The 18441-nt window shown below is 40.1% G+C and overlaps 1 protein-coding gene across 4 annotated transcripts in view; it reads left to right on the forward strand.

The window, feature by feature from the left end:
* Window positions 1-18441, forward strand: part of LOC307021087 (transmembrane and coiled-coil domain protein 3-like) — a 43113-nt gene extending 24672 nt beyond the window's left edge. For all 4 annotated transcript variants that reach the window (XM_079652883.1, XM_079652884.1, XM_079652882.1 and 1 more), the window contains 4 exons: window positions 12235-12405; window positions 13062-13843; window positions 14819-14954; window positions 15850-18441. In XM_079652883.1, coding sequence (XP_079509009.1) covers window positions 12235-12405; window positions 13062-13843; window positions 14819-14954; window positions 15850-16152 — 1392 coding nt within the window. In that variant the 3' untranslated portion in view covers window positions 16153-18441. The remainder of the gene's footprint in view (window positions 1-12234; window positions 12406-13061; window positions 13844-14818; window positions 14955-15849) is intronic.

Consider the following 18441-nt stretch of genomic DNA (forward strand, 5'->3'; position numbering starts at 1 on the left):
TTAAAGATTTGTGCTCAACACACACCTGCCAGTGACTGTTATGTAATCCAGGGAGACGTGTTTGCATGTGTGTTGACTGAAGGATGCGGGGTCATTCAGACTGTGTGGACACATTACAAAGTCTGGCTTTCACTCATGCCAACATTTCGCTGTACTCAACTCTAGTAAGTGCTCTAGTGTGTGTAAGAGTGTGTGTGTGTTTGTTGCAAGTGCAGAGGAGTGGGTTGTTAGGAATCAGGCTTCTAAAAATGGAGTGACTGAATGTAGATCCACCTCTTTCCTGTGTTACATCTGTTGGCGTCTAAATTTACAGAATGTATGAGTGTGTGTGTCTGCATGATTACTTATAGTCCTTATTATTGAGATCTATTCAAAGCTACGTTCTCGAACCTTAGAATAGGATAATAAAAATAGCTTTTATATAAAACCCTCTTACTTGCTGTTGAATATAATCTCAATGTTATTTATATGCATGCACACACTGTTAATTGATATGAATGTGTAAATAAATGAAGATTTATGTTTCCTTCAGGTTATGTTTTCTCATCGAGTTCGTCCGATTAGACGAATATTTGAGTAATCTCATTTGTTGCAGATCTAGTTTCTTGCTATTTCGCAAAATAAAATGTCTGTTAATATCTATATTTGATTTACTTCATTGTACATCCCCTAGATGGATTTTGAAATGTAAACATCGACATGTATCAGTGGGGTCAATGGTTTGGTAAGCTACTGTCCCCAAGGTCATATGAAAACATTGCATCATTATGCTTCTGCATCTCTTGCAGATTCTACTCTATTTGCAATTGTATAAGTTGTGTTGCTTTCCATAGAATTGGTTTGTGTGGTAATGCATACGTAAAGCACTTTGAATTGCCTTTGTGCCTGAAATAAATAAACAAATCCTTTACCATCAAATGGACAAATGTTCCCTTAAACCAGGGGTCTGCAACCTTTTTGACCAAAAGAGCCATTTTGCCCCCTTTTCCACCATTTTTGTTTTTGTTTGGAGCCGCAAAACATATTTGATGTTTATAAAGTTGTATATATTGTTACATCATAGACAAAAACTACAGTTTTTTTGCATTTATTATTTATTACATTATATAAAACTGTTTGCCTCTAATAATAAACAAAGAACTTTTATAAGGAGAATAAAAAAAAAATACACAGGCCTACTTTTAAAATAAATCAACACAGCACCTGTCCTCTGCGCATTTGAAGAAAATGAAGATAATTCAAATGGGCCCACTTTGAAATAAATCAAACAATTAGCTGCACCCTAAAAAGAGTTAACTGATTGAATTATGACTGAAGATTGTCAGCTGTCTTCCTCTTCCGTGTTTTTCCTCCGATACGTAAAGGCTGCAGCACCTTTGACAACTTCTCTCCACATATCAAACATACCGGTAAGCCAGCATCGTTTGCTGTGAAAGCAGATAACTCTGTCCACCCTCTGTGTTCCTCCGATACTTTTCTTTTCTTTGATGTATCCACAGTTCGCTCATCGAACCGGGGGTCAGGTTATTCACCTGCAAGAAAAGGCGCTGGTACGGGACCGTAGCAGGACGTGAGGGATATTTTAGTTGACCTAATTAAAACCGTTTTTTTTTTTTTAAATGTTGTCACAGTATCACCTCAAAATACGGAAAACGTTCAACCGTGCAACAAAATATAAATAGTCCTACAAATATTTTTATTTTATTTCCTTCTTATTTTTGTCTAAGCTCAAGGGAGCCAGAGCAGAGGGCTTAAAGAGCCGCATGCACCTCGAGAGCATCTTAGCCTTAAAGGCTTCACTCTAAACTCTGACCTTGACTGGTTTGAACCCTTTGTTTTTTAAAACCCTTATTCCATTCTGCTCAACCTGCGGAGTTCAAACGCTGACCTCCACTCATCTTTTTTTCTTTACTCTCTTCTCGGTCTGTCAGTCTATATTTCCATCACTTCCTCTTCTACGCTCTTTTAAATCTCTTTCACTATTTCTGTCTCATTTCCCTCAAGTTTACACCCTCACTCATCTGTATTCTCACCACGTCGCTTTCTCTCCATCTTTCCTCCCCGAGCATTTTAGAATAGGAGCAAGGGCTGCTGGGTAATCTTTGTTCTGAGCATCAGCCGATTAAAACCTCAGATTAGAGGAGAAAAGAGAAGAGACGGGATTATAACTCTTGTCTTGTTTGCATGTGGTTGTGTTAGCTGCACGTGGTTTAGATTGTGTAGAGATATTCTTCCGTTGATAATCTTTTCGCGGTACATGTAGTCAGATTGAAAGATGAATGTATGTGTTGTTAATGGTTTGGAGTTCATTGATGTTCAACTCGATATCCATCCAGACCTCTCTTCTTCTCGCTGCAGTGCATTGGTTGATTCGATATATTCCCTAGTTCCTGTCTGGTTAAATGAACAGGGAAGTAACTAATTAACTTCACAATGTTCATAACAAAAAGTGAAGCTCTTTCTTTAACTGGAAATATATATAAAAGCGATTTAGAAAAAGTCTATCTACAGTACTGATGTCAAACCTTGTGCCTCACCAGGAACCTATATTGGCATTGTTTTGATAGTTTAGCTGTATATAACATGGCATACATTTACATCAAGGGTGATGTTTTGTTTTGTCTTGTATTTCCAAACTTCAACCTCTTCTAACAAGTCTATAATAACATTTGTTTCCAACTTTCAGACACTTTTAAGATCATAATGTTTCCCTTAGAAATGGATAAAGAAATATACACATATTGGGAGTAAATAATAATGAAATACAACAATTAAAAAATGTCCTAGGAAATAGTTCATAGGTTTTAACAGTGAGTTTTAAAGCTGGTAAACAAGAAGCTACAGTATGAGCTGCAGAGTGTAAAGCGGAGTAAATAAGGGTGGGATCAGAGTATCGCAGTCTTTCATCCCTCCATCTGTGGTTTGTTAATGAGGCTGGGGGGTTTTCTTGGGCCACGTCAACAATATTACACTTTGATACCTAATGGGCATCACGGTTTGAAAAACTACACAGGTTGGAAATTCAGACACACATCAACATATCTTTGAAAGCACTGAAAACGTGTTCTGATGTTTCAATTTGAAGCTCACTTTCTGTTTTTAGTTCAAATCTTGCCGAAGTTGACTTTTAATCCTCATTCGTCTGGCCTGTAAAGAGTCACACTCTCTATAGTGAGGTGTACATGCATTTCACACAGCTGTGGCGCTGTAGATTTCTATACATGACTAGGGAGACGCTGTAGAAGTTTATAAACTAGACCGATTGTATAGCCATCAACACAAGGCACCATTTTAATATATTTTTAAATAATCATTTCATATTGATCCTCAAGACTTTTGTTTATGCACACATCCTTTTAAACATTTCTGCTTTACACCTTTATACATGCACCACCTCAAAAAGATTGTGACACTATTTTTTAAAGGTTATACTGTATATACTGTACATTGCTCATTTTCAGATGCCTTTCTTTGCATCTCTGATGAATAGAGAATCTAGTGTATAAAGTACAAAAGTAGTTTTGACAATTTGGAACATTATTAAATTGCTATTAAACCAAATGCAGAGGCTTTAGAAGTGGCAGGGTTTAACAGTGAAAGCAGTTATGATTTGAAGTGCTCTGCTGATTAGATTTGAAATGTTGGTGAACAACTAGGCCACTGAACACAGTGTGAAAGGGATTTGTATGTAATGAGTCAATCAAAAGCAAAGGGATGAAGAGTTGATTCAATATGGCAGCTCGTCGCAGGGTGCAGCGCAGTCTGATATGTTCTATGCCTCTGGAGGATGGTGACACTTCTTTTTCGTGTGTGTGTGTGTGTGTGTGTGTGTGTGTGTGTGTGTGTGTGTGTGTGTGTGTGTGTGTGTGTGTGTGTGTGTGTGTGTGTGTGTGTGTGTGTGTGTGTGTGTGTGTGTGTGTGTGTGTGTGTGTGTGTGTGTGTGTGTGTGTGTGTGTGTGTGTGTGTGTGTGTGTGTGTGACCATAGGAGTCAGACTTGATCTGGTGTTTCATCAGTGTGTGTGCATGACTGCAGGTGTGGTTGTTTTTTCCTTTCAGAGGATTCTTACCCATTTCCCAGGTTTGCGTCTATTCTGAGTCTGTTTTTCTTTCGATTTATTCTCCTGGGTTAAATCTGGAGCCTGGTGGGGGGGTGGAGTGCCTTCCTGTCAGCTCCTCTTCTTCTGGGGCCCCAGAGTCATGGCTGGTCCCCTGCAGGCAGGATCCAATTTACATCAAACAAATGTCTCATTGTCCTTAAAATGTCCTTTTAATCATAGAGGAATGAACTTAAAAGCTTGCACGTGATTTGAATTCAATTTAAAAAGAATGAACGCAACCAAAGGATATCATCATGTCACCTGTTCTTTGTTGCATCGTTCTTGACACAAATGATTCCCTTACCTTTAACTAGCAGGTCAAATATTCATTGAAGGTGGGGTAGGTAAGTTTGAGAAACCGGCTCGAGATACACTTGGAATGATCTTAACATCCCGATAGCAATGAATATCTGAAGTGCTTTGATAACAAATCCATAAAATCTGTGGAAGCCATATTACTGTAAAAAGCACGACCAATCATTTGAGCAGGCCCAGCTAAAATAACTGGATGTCCTACCTGCCTGTCAGCCTTCCATCTGTGCACAAACTTATCTCGTGCCCTCATTGGTCATGTGCGCGTTCGTGTGTGTTGGAGGAGGGGCTCTGTAAGGAAGTGGCAGATTTTTTCCGGCTGTGTATTTTCAAATTCTAGCGCACTCCAGCTGGTTTCTCCAAAATTATCTACCCCACCTTTAAGTGTAACTCTTTTCCTTTTATTGCAGACTTGAATTTAGGGACTTCCTTTGCTTTATTGTTGAAGACAATTTAATTAAATTACATTTAGGACAAGGTCTGCAACCATCAATAGTTTGACATTTCAACAAATCTGCCAATTCTTTCTAGATTGTTATAAAATACAAAAAGAAAAGCCTCAGTCTAAGAAGAAGTCTTTAAATGTCCAAAACCCCCAAAAGATGTATGTAATATAAAATAAAACAGGGGAAAGCAGGACATTTCTATCTTTGAGAGGCTCAAAGCTGCGTTTCCTGACATTTTTTGCAATGAATGTAATAATTATTAAATAATCTAAATAGTTAGCAATAATCTTTTCTAATAAAGTCTAATTGTTGCACTTCTACTGAGGAGATAAGAAAAGCTGAGCCTTGTAATTACACAAATGGTTAACAGCATTAAGATAATGTGAACATTATACGGCACAGAGTGTAGTAGCCCACAGAGTGCACACTTAATGATGAGTAGCTCGGTAAGAAACCCAGTCTCTCCTTTCAGAGTAGATATGTGCCTCACAGGTTGAATGGGTTTGAATTCTGTGCAACTGGCGAGTATTATGTGACAACATTTTTCATTCGGCTTGGTGTTCGAGCTGTCATACATTCTCAGGGATCTTCGTCTGTGTTATTCTCAAGTCTCTTGGGACACTGTGGCCTTGGCAACCATAGCTAATTTTCTTTATGGATTAATAAGCCTTTCAGAACTTTAATATCTAAATGGACATCTGAGTACATCTCCATATTTGGCTAATAAGCTGCTGTTTATTCTGCAATATTAAGAAAGAGATAATGGTGGAGGAGACATGATTATCTACAGTAAATGAAAGCACATTATGTCGAGTAATTAAATCACTGCCTCCCAAATGTACAGTTTTGGTTATGGACTCTTTATCCACCTCCCTACACTCATATTTTTGAATTTAATGTAGTTGTAAAAAAGACAAAGCGCACAAATATCTAGACGGACCTACTTTTGTTTTTGACCAAATACCTGCAAACTCAAGAACCATTAGCAGGTAAAAAAAAAACGGATGTTTCGTTGTTCATTGCACTGCTTCCCTTACGTACCATAATGCGTGAGGATTGCTGCTACAGTTGTCTGCAGCTACATATATTTAAAAGTCATAAATATATTTACTAACGCAGGCCTGCAACCTCCATCCATGCAGCTACTGGTTGAAGATGCAGGGTTCCTAGTGGCAGGCTGAACGGCTGTCAGCAGTCCTTCCTGCCTGTGTCCATTAAGCTTCTTAACGCTCGCATGTAATAATAATAATAATACATGGGATTTGTATGACGCTTTTCCTAATGCTCAAAGACGCTAGAAATGTAATGTCATATAGATTTAAATATGGGCCATGAAGGTTGTGCAATAGGGCGCCATTGTCAGTAGGTGCGTCTTTGTTTGTAAAAACGGTGTATGAGTGGTAATATGTTCATGTATTTGTAATGTTTACTATGTTTGTATAAGTACATGTATGTGGAACTGCAGGACGGAGTCCAGAACAAATTTCCATACACACAATAAATTATGTATCGCATTCTACACTGTACATGGTATATCTCTCTCTGTTGTTGGCTATACGAGTCTGGTTTAAAACGTCTCCTCCACTAAATCTCCTAATCTCTCAATCCCATTATTTCCCCCTCAACACTCAAACACACACCGGTTTATTTCAGCTGCTGCTAATCTGAGTGCTGGTTAAACTGTGTGTGGCTCCACAAGTTTAACTACTGTGCTATAATAGCTCATTTATCTCGGGAGAGACCGTTAAGAATCCTGTACGCCATAAATCATTATTGGCTTTTGCTTTCACATATTTAGCTTTGCTAATTCTTGAAATTAATCTGTATTTACCCGTTTGTTGAAAGATTAAACTAGAAAATGTTTGGCGCTTTATAAATGATTACTGAGTAATTAAGTGATTAATCATATCATCCATCAAAAAAGAGTTTCCCGCTGACAACGATTCATTTCATTTTTAATTACCCTGAAGATAACGTTCTTGTTTTGTAAATGAAATATTAAAATATATAAACCCCCGTAGCGGCCCAACATTAAAAAAAAATCATTTTACAATTATGTACAAATAAGCATCACATTTGATCAGCTGGAACAAGCAATTATTTGGCAATTTCCCTTTTTTAAATATATTTAAAATATGACTAATTGTTTCAAATCTTTCCAGAATATAACCCATAACTTGACTTTGCATGTAACCACCATACATTGAGCTATCTGCATCTGGAGACACACTGAGCCTCACTGTATCCTGTGAACGTCCTTGACTTGATGGATTAGTTTGGGATGTTTACTTGTTCATTTCTCACCGGCGGACAGCTGCTGATTAGTTTTTGATAAACTAGTTGAGTCACCTCTGGGTTTTGACAAACAAAGAACACACTGATTAGAGCTGAAGGGGAGGATTTCGATGCTCATGGGGGACGACGTGTAGTTTACCTCTGGCTCATGTTAGTGGAATATAAGTTGGTGGATTGGAGGCAGGAGTAATGAGCTTCTCCCTGCGCGCTTGGAGCAACAAAAGAAAGGTTTCCCTCAGTTGTTTCCTGTGTTTGTGCCGGGCCATTGTCTCCCCATGGCAAGGTCCCTGGTCCCAGCTCCATCACTGAGGAGGCTTAGTGGGAGTTGGAGTAGCACTTAGTGGCCCACTCTCTCCTTTCCACATACTGTTCACACCACAAGCTTCCTCTCCAAGCTCTAATCTTAGATTTTGAATATACAAAGCCAATGAAAATGCCACAGAGAAACTACTTTATTATGCATGGTTCACTTGTTGGGTATTGAATTCAAGTGCTCATTGTTTTCATTATCAGTTCATCTGTAGATTATTTTTAGCCACGCTGGCAGCATCGCTCGAGAAACGAGTGCGGTCACTTTGGTCGGAAGGAATTATGTCATGATCCAGCATTGAGATGGGGAAAATAGGTTGTTTGGATATTTAAGGGTGTAATGAGATACCAATACTCCGGAGTTTCGTGAATATATGTTTGGTAATACTGTTGAATCTATTGTTGATGAAACTGTATCAACAATCCATCAATTCTTCTTACATCTCTGGTTTGGATGTGAAATGTCTCGACAATTATTGGATATATGGGTTTAAGTTTTTAGTGCTAATTAGCAATCATGCTATGATGCTTAGCTAACACGGGGAAAATTGTGAAAATTGGCTGCTAAACATCAACATGTTAGTGTTTTCAATGCCATGTTTGGCTTGTTGGCATGCTGATGTTATCATTTAGTTCAAAGCTACAAGGTGCTGAAATGCATTTTCAGAGCGTTTTGCTTTGCTCTAAACTTGTGTTGTTTTTCTATTCATTCAAAAATCGATCATTCATTTAAGTTCCACTAGAACAGCAATAGACTATGTGAGATTTTTTTTGCAATATAAATAGATGTGTTTTATATGCATCAAAGCTTTAAAGGAAGCTGCAGATGTTATGTAAATGAACAACCTAAGCCAACAGGAAAGTACTTTTTGTGTCACCTTTTCCACTTGTACATCGTGTGCTGTGAAAACCAAATTTAGAACATTTTCTGCAGCCTGTTTTATAGCCAGTAGTTCTCTCCAAGGGCAGCGTTTGTAGCCCATGTTTCATACATTTTTTATTTCTAGGAGACAAGTTGAATCACCCAGTTTCAGAGCCATATATCTCAAAATCTCCTTCGTATTTCCCAGCGGTCAATAGCCCAGCTGTGTTGTTTGTGTTTTGGCTGTGTGTGTCCACCCATCTGTATAATCATCTAAATGGCATAAGTGCAGACCGGGGTCATAGGAAGAGTTGCGACCTGTGCCCTCAGAGACATATGCTGCCTCTGTGTGTTCACATGTAAATAATTCCCCTCGCTCTTACCCTCGGACCCACTTCCCAATGGATATCCAATACGTGCCTGGGCTGCCGAGTGTCAGCCGCATGTTTACACTTGCATCTCCTGCAAGCAGCTGATTTATCATCTGTTTGTACGGGAGAGGCAGCAAAGGAGGGAGGTTTAAAAGTCTGGTCACTAATGTAAACACTTTAGTCCAAAGCAGGAGGTTTATTTATTCACAGTTTTGTTCAATGCCGTAGACTCGGTGTGAAGGTGCTTCATCAGGCTGCATCTGGCTTCGGTCATTTTAATGATTTAATCAGTTGTTCATTATTTTTCTGATTGAACTTTTACCACATACTGTTCCAGCCACAGGATTCAAAAGCGTTTAAAGTTAGCACTAAGAAAAGTCACATTGAAATGAAAGGATTTCTTCAAACACTTTTGTTGTTCAAACCCTTTGATGAACGTCTTGATGATTTGAGCGTTTTAGATTGAAGGTTTTAGCCAAAATGTGTTGTGTTTATACTGAGTTTCTAAATAAATGTTGTCATACACGCATACAAGAAGAAAAAAAGTTAACTTTGATGGTTTAAATGACTGGGGATGAGTAATTGTTTTAAAAAAAAGTAGTAGTATGTGTTAAGTAATCAATTGCCATTAAGTCAATGCATTTCCGGTGATAATGTTATTATTTTGGGGAATTTAAGTAGATAAATAAACACCGGATCCCCGCAGGGCTGTGTTCTGAGTCCACTGCTTTTCACCCTGATGACCCACGACTGCTGCTTCAGGTTCAGTACCAACCACATCATAAAGTACGCGGACGATACGACAGTGGTGGGACTCATCAGGGACAACAACGAACAGGCCTACAGGGAGGAGGTGAAACATCTGACAGACTGGTGTAACACCAACAACCTGATCCTGAATGGTGATATAATAAAAGAGATCATTGTCGACTTCAGGAACAAAAAGCACTGTCACCCACCACGCCACATCAACGGCACAGCAGTGAAGACTACAGACAGCACCAAGTTCCTGGGGGTGCATATCACAAGCAGTCTGACCCGGTCCACTCACACTACATCACTATTTAAGAAGGCACAGCAGTGCCTACACTTCCTGCGCAGGTGGAGAAGAGCACAGCTCCCCCCTCCCATCCTCCCCACGTTCTACAGAGGAACCATAGAGAGCGTGCTGACCAGCGGCATCTCCATCTGGTCGAGAGACTGCAACGCCAAAGACTGGAAGTCCCTGCAGAGAGTGGTCAGGACAGCAGAGAAGATCATCGGAGTTTCTCTCCCTCCCATCAGAGACACCGCTCACAAACGCTCCCTGACAAAAGCCCAGAACATTTTTAAAGACCCCACTCATCCTCACCATGCTCTGTTCTCCGTGCTGCCCTCCGGCAAGAGGTTCCGCAGCATTAACAGCAAAACAGTCAGATTCTGTAATAGCTTTTCCCCCCATGCCATCAGACTGCTGAACAGCAAGTAGACCAGTAACATAGAGATTACAGTACGCTGTGTAAAGCGCACATATTTTCTATAGTATGTCTATTTTATTTATATGTATTGTAAGTCTTTATATTTTAAACGCACAATTTATCTTGAATTTTATCAGCACCACGTCACTATTATTTATTTATATGTACATTTTTAGCAAGTTTTTATATTGTCCTGTTCCTGTAAGCCAGTACAACGAAAAGTCGTTTTAATAGTACATTCTGTGTCTTGTTGAAATGACAATAAAGTATGTCTATCCATCTATCTAAATAGAGATGATAGATGGATATAAACCATCTGACCATTTTGAAGGCTTTTATTGGTGGCAAGTGTTTTACTTCCCGAGGTTGGTAATCCTTGCCAAAGCTCTTTTGTGGTAAACAAAAACATTGTAAAAAATAATCCAAGGGCATTGCATGGAAGAGATCATATAAAAGCTTATAAATATAGCGTCTGAATGAGCTCATTCTTTCAGCCTTAAACAAGTCCCCAAAATATGTATTTGATCACAAACAGGAAAACAAGCAAATCTTCACTTTTGAAGCTGCAAACAACAAATCTGTTTATATGTTTACTTCGTGTTGGTTTACTCACAGAGATTTTGATCTGGCTGCATTTCTGTCCTTCTGAATGTTGTGTGCGATGTTCTGAGGGTGTTGGCCATCTGTACTCGGGACACTATCATTCAGACCAGAGCATTTACATGAATGACTTCTTATGTTAATAAAAAGTCAGTAGCTCTCTGGTATTGTAAGACTATTATCCACTGCTGGAGATGATGGCTGCTGGCTCCAGGATACATCACAGAAAGCCACGGGACACGATTACAGTGTAACCTTTTCTGCTCGTCTGTGGATAAGAGCACATCAAGTATAAAGCCAACAAAAAAACAGCGCCTGCAGGGTTTGTCAGCTGTTTGGTCATATGTGTGTGAGCGAGTGTGTGTTTTAGAGCTTAGTCTGCCTGTATGTGCTTTGCTGCCGTGGCAACAAGAGTTACCACATACTAATATTTTAGGTTGCCTTACGTAATTGTCTGCTTTTGTCAATACAGAGAGAATGGATGTTCAGGAGACGAGGCTCTGGAGGCTGTTTATTTGGAGCTCCACTAACTGACCATTGTGCAGCCTTCAGACGCATTGACTGGGTCTTTAGCTGCCGTTTCCCTCCAGTCTAACAGAACATCCTCTGGAGACTTGTGGACTCAATACTCCTTTGATCCTCTTGATTTTTCTTTTCTGGCTCTGCTCTTATCTTTACTTTATTCTTGCCAAGAGATTAGACAGAGAGTGAAGCTAGAGACGGAAAGAGAACAGTGAGGAGATGAAGCCGCATAAACACACCTGCTCTTTTATATCCATGGCACTAGATAATGCTGAGGGTTTATGGCAGATAGTTTACTCTAAAATCTTTCAGTCTGTGTCGTGTGTTTTTGATGCAACATATCTTTTCTTTTCATATTCGGTGCACCAATTGTTATGAGCTTTAATTTCAGTGTGAAGATGTTTAATGAGGCTTTTAACGTTGTGCCTCTAAGATGGTAGCCTAACAGCAGTTATTAACAGAAGTACAGTTAGTGTTAAAGGCTATGCATCTCCAAGGACATTCTAATAATGACACTTTAAGATGTTGTCTCGATGTTTGATTTGTAAGCTTTTGGGATATCAGGTTCACTCCAGTTGACACCCTGGAGACTTGTTTTTCTCACTAAGTTGACTTCCTGAGTACATTCACAGAAACATACTTAGTTTCAGTCTTCATTAGGAAACAACTGTGAGAAGAAAGGCTGCAAGGCTCTTAAACACACAGATCACTATCATTGCATTCATAAAGTAATGACAAGGAGCAAATGCATTGTTTAAAGCAAAATGCTTTCTTTTTAAATGCGACATTTATATAGACAAAAAAAAGAAAATTTCCACAAATGTGCTTACAAAGAAATCTGTCCATAAATAAATTCCCAAAAATATATCTGTGAATGCAATCGGAGAAAAATCTATAATACATGTTTTACAGTTCAATGCAGTTCAATATGAACCCTTCCCATCCTCTGTGTGTGTTTCCAGGCAGAGCGCAGTGCTTGCGATGCCAACATCCTCAGCATCCCGGTGCCGATGCGCCGCGGCGGCTCGGAGTCCAACCTGGACGTGGTGGACAGTGTGGGGGACGACGGGGTGGGCCTGGACTTCACAAAGGGAGCGCTGGGGATCGACAGCCTGCAGCAGAAGATCCTCAAGGTCAGAGAAACAGTATTTACCTCCTGTGTGGATTTACTGTGTTTAACTTGTAGAGCAGAGTAAAGCACGCTCTGAACAAACATGACAAAAACAAATAATAGAATACCACTTATCTCTCTATGGTGTTGCTTTGTGGAGCAGCAGAATGTCTTCATCCAATTAGGAGCCAATTCAGTTCTACGACTACAGATTGCAATCAAAGGATCTATTGGTTTAATTAGCAAGACATTGTTCTCCACCACATCTTCTGAATAATGTTCATTATAGTCCCTTTTGTTTCCCTTTCATTGGAATAATCAAAAGTGGAAAGACTTCCACCATCTGAAAACGCATTGTATAAAACATTGTGGTCAAATGAACACGTCGAATGCATTTCTTTTCTCAAGTCATTTCAAAGCAGATTTTGAAACTTTTAAATCCAGATTTTTTTTTAAAATTTTTGACAAATATATTAAGTGGCATTTAGTTTTTCCAGCAAAAGACATATACAAATGTATACCCCCGAGAAATAAAAAAACCACAATTTAAATATAACATTTTGAACGTATTGTGTGAATAAATACAATACATTGTTAATTGCTTTGTGAAATTGTCAATAGGACCAACTAAATTCAGCATTGCTATAATAAAATGTTCTCCTTTCATTCTGCCTTAAGGTGACGGAGCAGATTAAGGTGGAGCAGACGGCTCGGGACCAGAACGTGGCAGAGTACCTGAAACTGGTGAACAACGCCGACAAGCAGCAGGTGGGCCGTATCCGCCAGGTCTTTGAGAAGAAGAACCAGAAGTCTGCGCACACCATCGCCCGACTGCAGAGGAAGCTGGAGCAGTACCACCGCCGCGTGAAGGACAGCGAGACCAACGGGAAGCACAGCCACAAGGACGGCAGCAGCAAGGAGTCCGGGACGCACAGCAAGGAGGGCAGCCTGCGGGACGTCAGCGCCACGGGACGCCACCCCACGCTCGATAAAGTGAAGACCATCGGGCCCGGGGTGTCGCTCTCGCCACCGTTCTTCTTCAACAAGTCCCGGGAGATCGCCAATCTGATCAGGAACAAGTTTGGCAGTGCTGACAACATCGCCCACCTCAAGAGCTCCATGGAGGCGGGGGGGGGCCTTCAGGTGGACATGGCATCAAGAGGGCTGAGCGGCAGCGCCACCACCGTAGCCAAGACCAGCAAGTACCAGAGCGACGACGAGTGCTCCACGGGAACGTCTGGCTCAGCTGACTCTAACGGAAACCTTGCTGGGGGCTCTGGAGCGGGGTCCGGGGGGCCGGGGAGGTCCGACTCTAACGGGAGGCTAGGGGAGGTGCTGGACATGGTGAGGGAGATCAGGGAGGCGCAGACACAGCTGGCAGAGGACATGGAGACTCTGAACACACAGTTCAAACGAGATTACAGCTACTTCTCACAGACCATGCAGGAGGAGAGATACAGGTGGGTACGGCTTAGAACATCCAGGGATGTTACCGCCCGGCATTATCCGGGACATATCGAACCCCGACCGGAAACACAAAGCCACAAATCAGAGATGCACTGATTGTAATTTTCTTGGCCAATTCCTAATCTGATTTCGCTTTTTCTTTCATTCCAAGAACTATAATTGACAGCCCATACGAACATTTGTATACTTTGCTTCGTGGCAGATTGAAATTCAATTGAAGGTTCATAATAAGACATTCACTATAAAATAACTTACATTTATAGTGTTATGTTATGAGCACTGAACCAATTAGGGCCATCGCAATCCTCCCCCACAGTAAGTAGAAAAGGAATTTATGTGAGATTTACTTTAAAAAGAAGACATGTTCATCTCACTTTTACACACCAACTATGTCTCAGAAGCTTTAAAGAAAACAGTACTCATATGCAATAATGCAACACCCTTAATGAGTTACAGGAATGTTGACCTCCACATTCCTGTAAAAGTCCTTCAAACATCTCTGTGGGATGTATTACTCTTTAATTGAGCAGCTCGTAATGCATGACCACACTGAAGCCATAACTTGTAGATTTAAAAGTCGCACATACTTCATTTGAAGTGCGCACAAGCCAAACTGAATATTCCCACATCGAATAGCCATAGTTCTGCTGCTGTTGTATTAATAATCCTCATCCCATAATAACCTCCTGACTGGACGTGACACATTGTGTTTGTTCAACTGTTGAGCTTCTGACAGTTATTATGAGCTTTTGGAACCTAAAAATAGAGAACTGAGCTTAAACTCAAACCTCAGGACTGTTGCTAAGTCACCAAGGGTACAGTTTGTCAGCAGCTTGGCTGCAGTTGTAGATAAACTGCTGTGCACTGCTTACTCGCCCACACACACATTCAATTATGCATCGTTCTCTCCCTCTCTCTCTGTGTCTTCTTGCGTCCATCTTCTATACATCTGTGTGTGTTTGTGTCAGGTATGAGCGGTTGGAGGATCAGTTAAACGACCTGACGGAGCTGCACCAACATGAGACGATTAATCTGAAGCAGGAGTTGGCCAGTATCGAGGAGAAGGTTGCTTACCAGGCCTACGAGAGGGCGAGGGACATTCAGGTAATGTGTTGTGTTTTGTAATATATGTTATATAATACACCACAAACACATCTAACATTGAACACTGAAGCACAGCGCTGGAGTAACAGACATACAGACATTGAACTGCAGTACTGAAATGATTTGATTTAACAATGTACAGAAAGTCATAGGTTTTTTAAAGCAATAGTTCACCCCAACACAATTTAAATTGTATATTCTACTCGCCTCCCAATTTCTTTTTTTTCTTATATACTATTGTATTGCAACGGCCTATTATTATTATTATTATTATTATTATTATTATTATTATTATTATTATTATTTAACAGTGACAGTCCTTAAAGCAGCAAAAGTATATCATGGATATTGTAGTGCATAACATAATCTCTCAGTAACAAAGTAAAAAAACTAATCCTAAAGGTCAGAATGTAAACCTTCTTAGATTATTTAGGAACTTCCTGTACTTCTATGTAAAATGACATTAATGCTATCAGTAAAAGGTACATTGTGTTCTCTTCTGATTGGGTGTACAATGATTTTGTTTTCTTTATAATCATTTAAAATAATTATATAAGAATAAGTCAGGTAAGAGCCACACGATGTTTCCATCAGCTCCGCCAAAGAGTTTACGTTGTTAGTTTGGTGTATATGTTTGTCAACAGAATTGCGATTATAAATGTCATTAACTTGTTAAATGGCTCAAGGAAGAAATCATTACATTTTGGAGCTTATCATAACGGAGAAGGAATCCTTTTCTCACTTTCACTAGCAATGGAAGTGCCTTTGTAGTTTCTATGCAGTTCAATTCATATCTTATCCAGTTTCACTGCCCTTCCCTTTATGAGTCATTGCTCTCCAGTATTTCCCAGATCCTAATCGTATTTTGCGTGTGTGTGTGTGTGTGCGTGTGCAGGAGGTGCTGGAGTCGTGCCAGACTCGTGTTTCCAAGCTGGAGCTGCAGCAGCAGCAGCAGCAGACGGTTCAGGTGGAGAACACGGACGCCAAGGTGCTGCTGGGGAAATGCATCAACATCATGCTGGCTATCGTCACCGTCATCCTGGTGTGCGTCTCCACGGCGGCCAAGTTCACCGCCCCTCTGCTGCGGAGCCGCCTCCACCTGGTGTTCACCTGCGTGGGCGTGTCGCTGCTGGCGCTGCTGTGGAAGAACTGGGAACATTTACAGTGCGCTTTGGAACGATTGCTCCTCCCACACTGAGACCGAGAACTCACCAGGGAGGAGATAACATGTAGCCTCACAGCAGTTCCTCAGAGATGTTGGGCTCCACGGTGACTTGATTAATGGCTGCTGTGCTTTGCATGTCTAAATGCGGTCCAAAAGAGCCTTTCCCAGAGTACACCTCCATTTTGTTGACATATAAGTGCACCACTACACTCCACTGAGAGACGGATCGGCTGGAATTGATCTCGCTCTCTGGCCATCAGAAGATTCTGGATCGTGGAAAGAACAGACACTAAAATCTAAATATAGAGGATTTCATTGGTGCATGGAAATACAGTGATACAGCTCCCGTACTTAAAAGGAAGTGTTTCTGTTACCGCAGCACCTCATGTCTCCTCTTAACAAACAATGGCTGTCTCGAACCTGCACACCAGCCAGCTGTGAATCCACCTGAAGGTTGATGTGTACTGTTTGCTCTCCTGTTTTCTGTATTTATGTCGAGTCAAAAGGACATTTTTAACCTTGTGTTTCAAACTGTCTTTGCGTCTGTCTCTGAGTGTGCGTTCCTGTACTTTCAGTGCTTTTGTGTGTCTACACTGTGTGTCAAATTGTATGGAATATTTGCTTTCTTGGTGAGGGTTTGGTGAGAATATTAAAACCATTCATGTCTAAATATGAAGCTGGAAAAGATAAGCTTAGCATTGAAGAAAAGTGTATTTATACAGCACTCTTCAGACGCACAGGGCAATGTATTGTGCTTTATAAATATTGAACATGAAATATTAATTAAAAAAGACGCTTATAGGAACATTTGGTTACCTTTGGACAGAGCTATGCTAGCTGTTTCCACCTGTTTCCAGTCTGCTAAGCTAAGCGTCTGCTGGTTGAAGCTTAATTCTTAGAGACATTTGGAGTGGTTGCGATCCTCTCATGTAGCTCTCAGCAAGAAAGCTAATAAGAACATGTTCTTAAATGTCAAACTGTTCCTTTTTAAAAGAAAGCTTTTAAACTGCCTCCTGTCTTGTTGATGTAATGCTTTGGGGTTTCCTTCATGTAGAAGTCTGTTTTATGTTGACCTGCTTTACTCCGCTCCAAAGACTGCAGCTTTAGCGTCCACCAGCTAGTATGTAAACTGTGAGGAAGGCCCAGAAAAAAAGAAAAACTCCAAATGTTTGACCTTTTTTAAATTGCCTTTTTTTTTGGTGAACGGAACAAATTAACCTTTGTGTGAAGCCTTTGATGCTGTGCTGTGTTCAAGTCCCATGGGAAATACAACTGCAACATCCCGACAGTTCAAAGTCCTGACTTGAAAGACTCACCCCTGTTGAAACTTTTGTGATTACTACTAGCACATTTGAATTACTCACATGAATTGCTTCCAGCTTTTTCACACATGACTCGTTCGCTCAGCTTGGAAATGATATAGCAGAGATGAAAAAAGCACAGAACGTCCTGCGTGCCATGATATCTAAGATTGATGAATAACTATGACTCGTAGAAAAAGGTTGCTTAGTCGACTTATCAATAATTCAACCAACTACTACTTACTAATTCGTATTTTGATATTTTATGAATCATAAAAGTCGTTTTTTATGCAAAGATTGCTGTTTTCTCCTACACATGTAGATGACCTGCTTTTATCTATTTAATTTCATATACAAGTGGATATATTTGGGTTTGTTTTGACAACTCAAGACATTAAAAGACATCAGCTTGGACTTTGAGAGACTTGAGATATTTTGTAACTATTTTCTGACATTTTATCTAGCAACTAATTCAAAGATTATGAAAATAATCATTATTAACAGCCCTAATTGATAGAAGTATGTCTGTTCTTGCACTAAAATACTGAAGTATCAGTAACCTCCTAAGCAGCATTTACCATTCAAAACATGATGGCATTATCAATACTGTCAGCGACTGTTTTTCCCATGAGACCTGAATGCAGCATCACAGACTAGACAGTGGAACCTGAACACTGTATCTCCGTGCTCTCTAACGCTGTTTCACTGTGATGATGAGGGGGATGATTTGGGATTGATGCCTTTTTTATTGCAGCTTATTTTCTTTCTCTTTGTAGTGTGTTTGCTTCTCTTCAAGAAGAAGGCACATAAGCCTTTCTCAGTAACATTGAAATTCCTTTTTCTTTGATGTTTTTTTGCTCTCATGAATTGGCGTAAAAACACAAGAAATGCTCCTGCTATCCAAAGCTGTATGTCCATAACGTATTTTCACACGTCTGTCTCTTCGCTGTGCATTAGTTTCTGGTTATGGGTTTCCATAACGTTTTTTTTCAAATGAGAAAATAAATTCTTTTTTCTATGA

The sequence above is a fragment of the Notothenia rossii genome (assembly GCF_949606895.1).
Source record: "Notothenia rossii genome assembly, chromosome: 10".
NCBI lineage: Eukaryota > Metazoa > Chordata > Actinopteri > Perciformes > Nototheniidae > Notothenia > Notothenia rossii.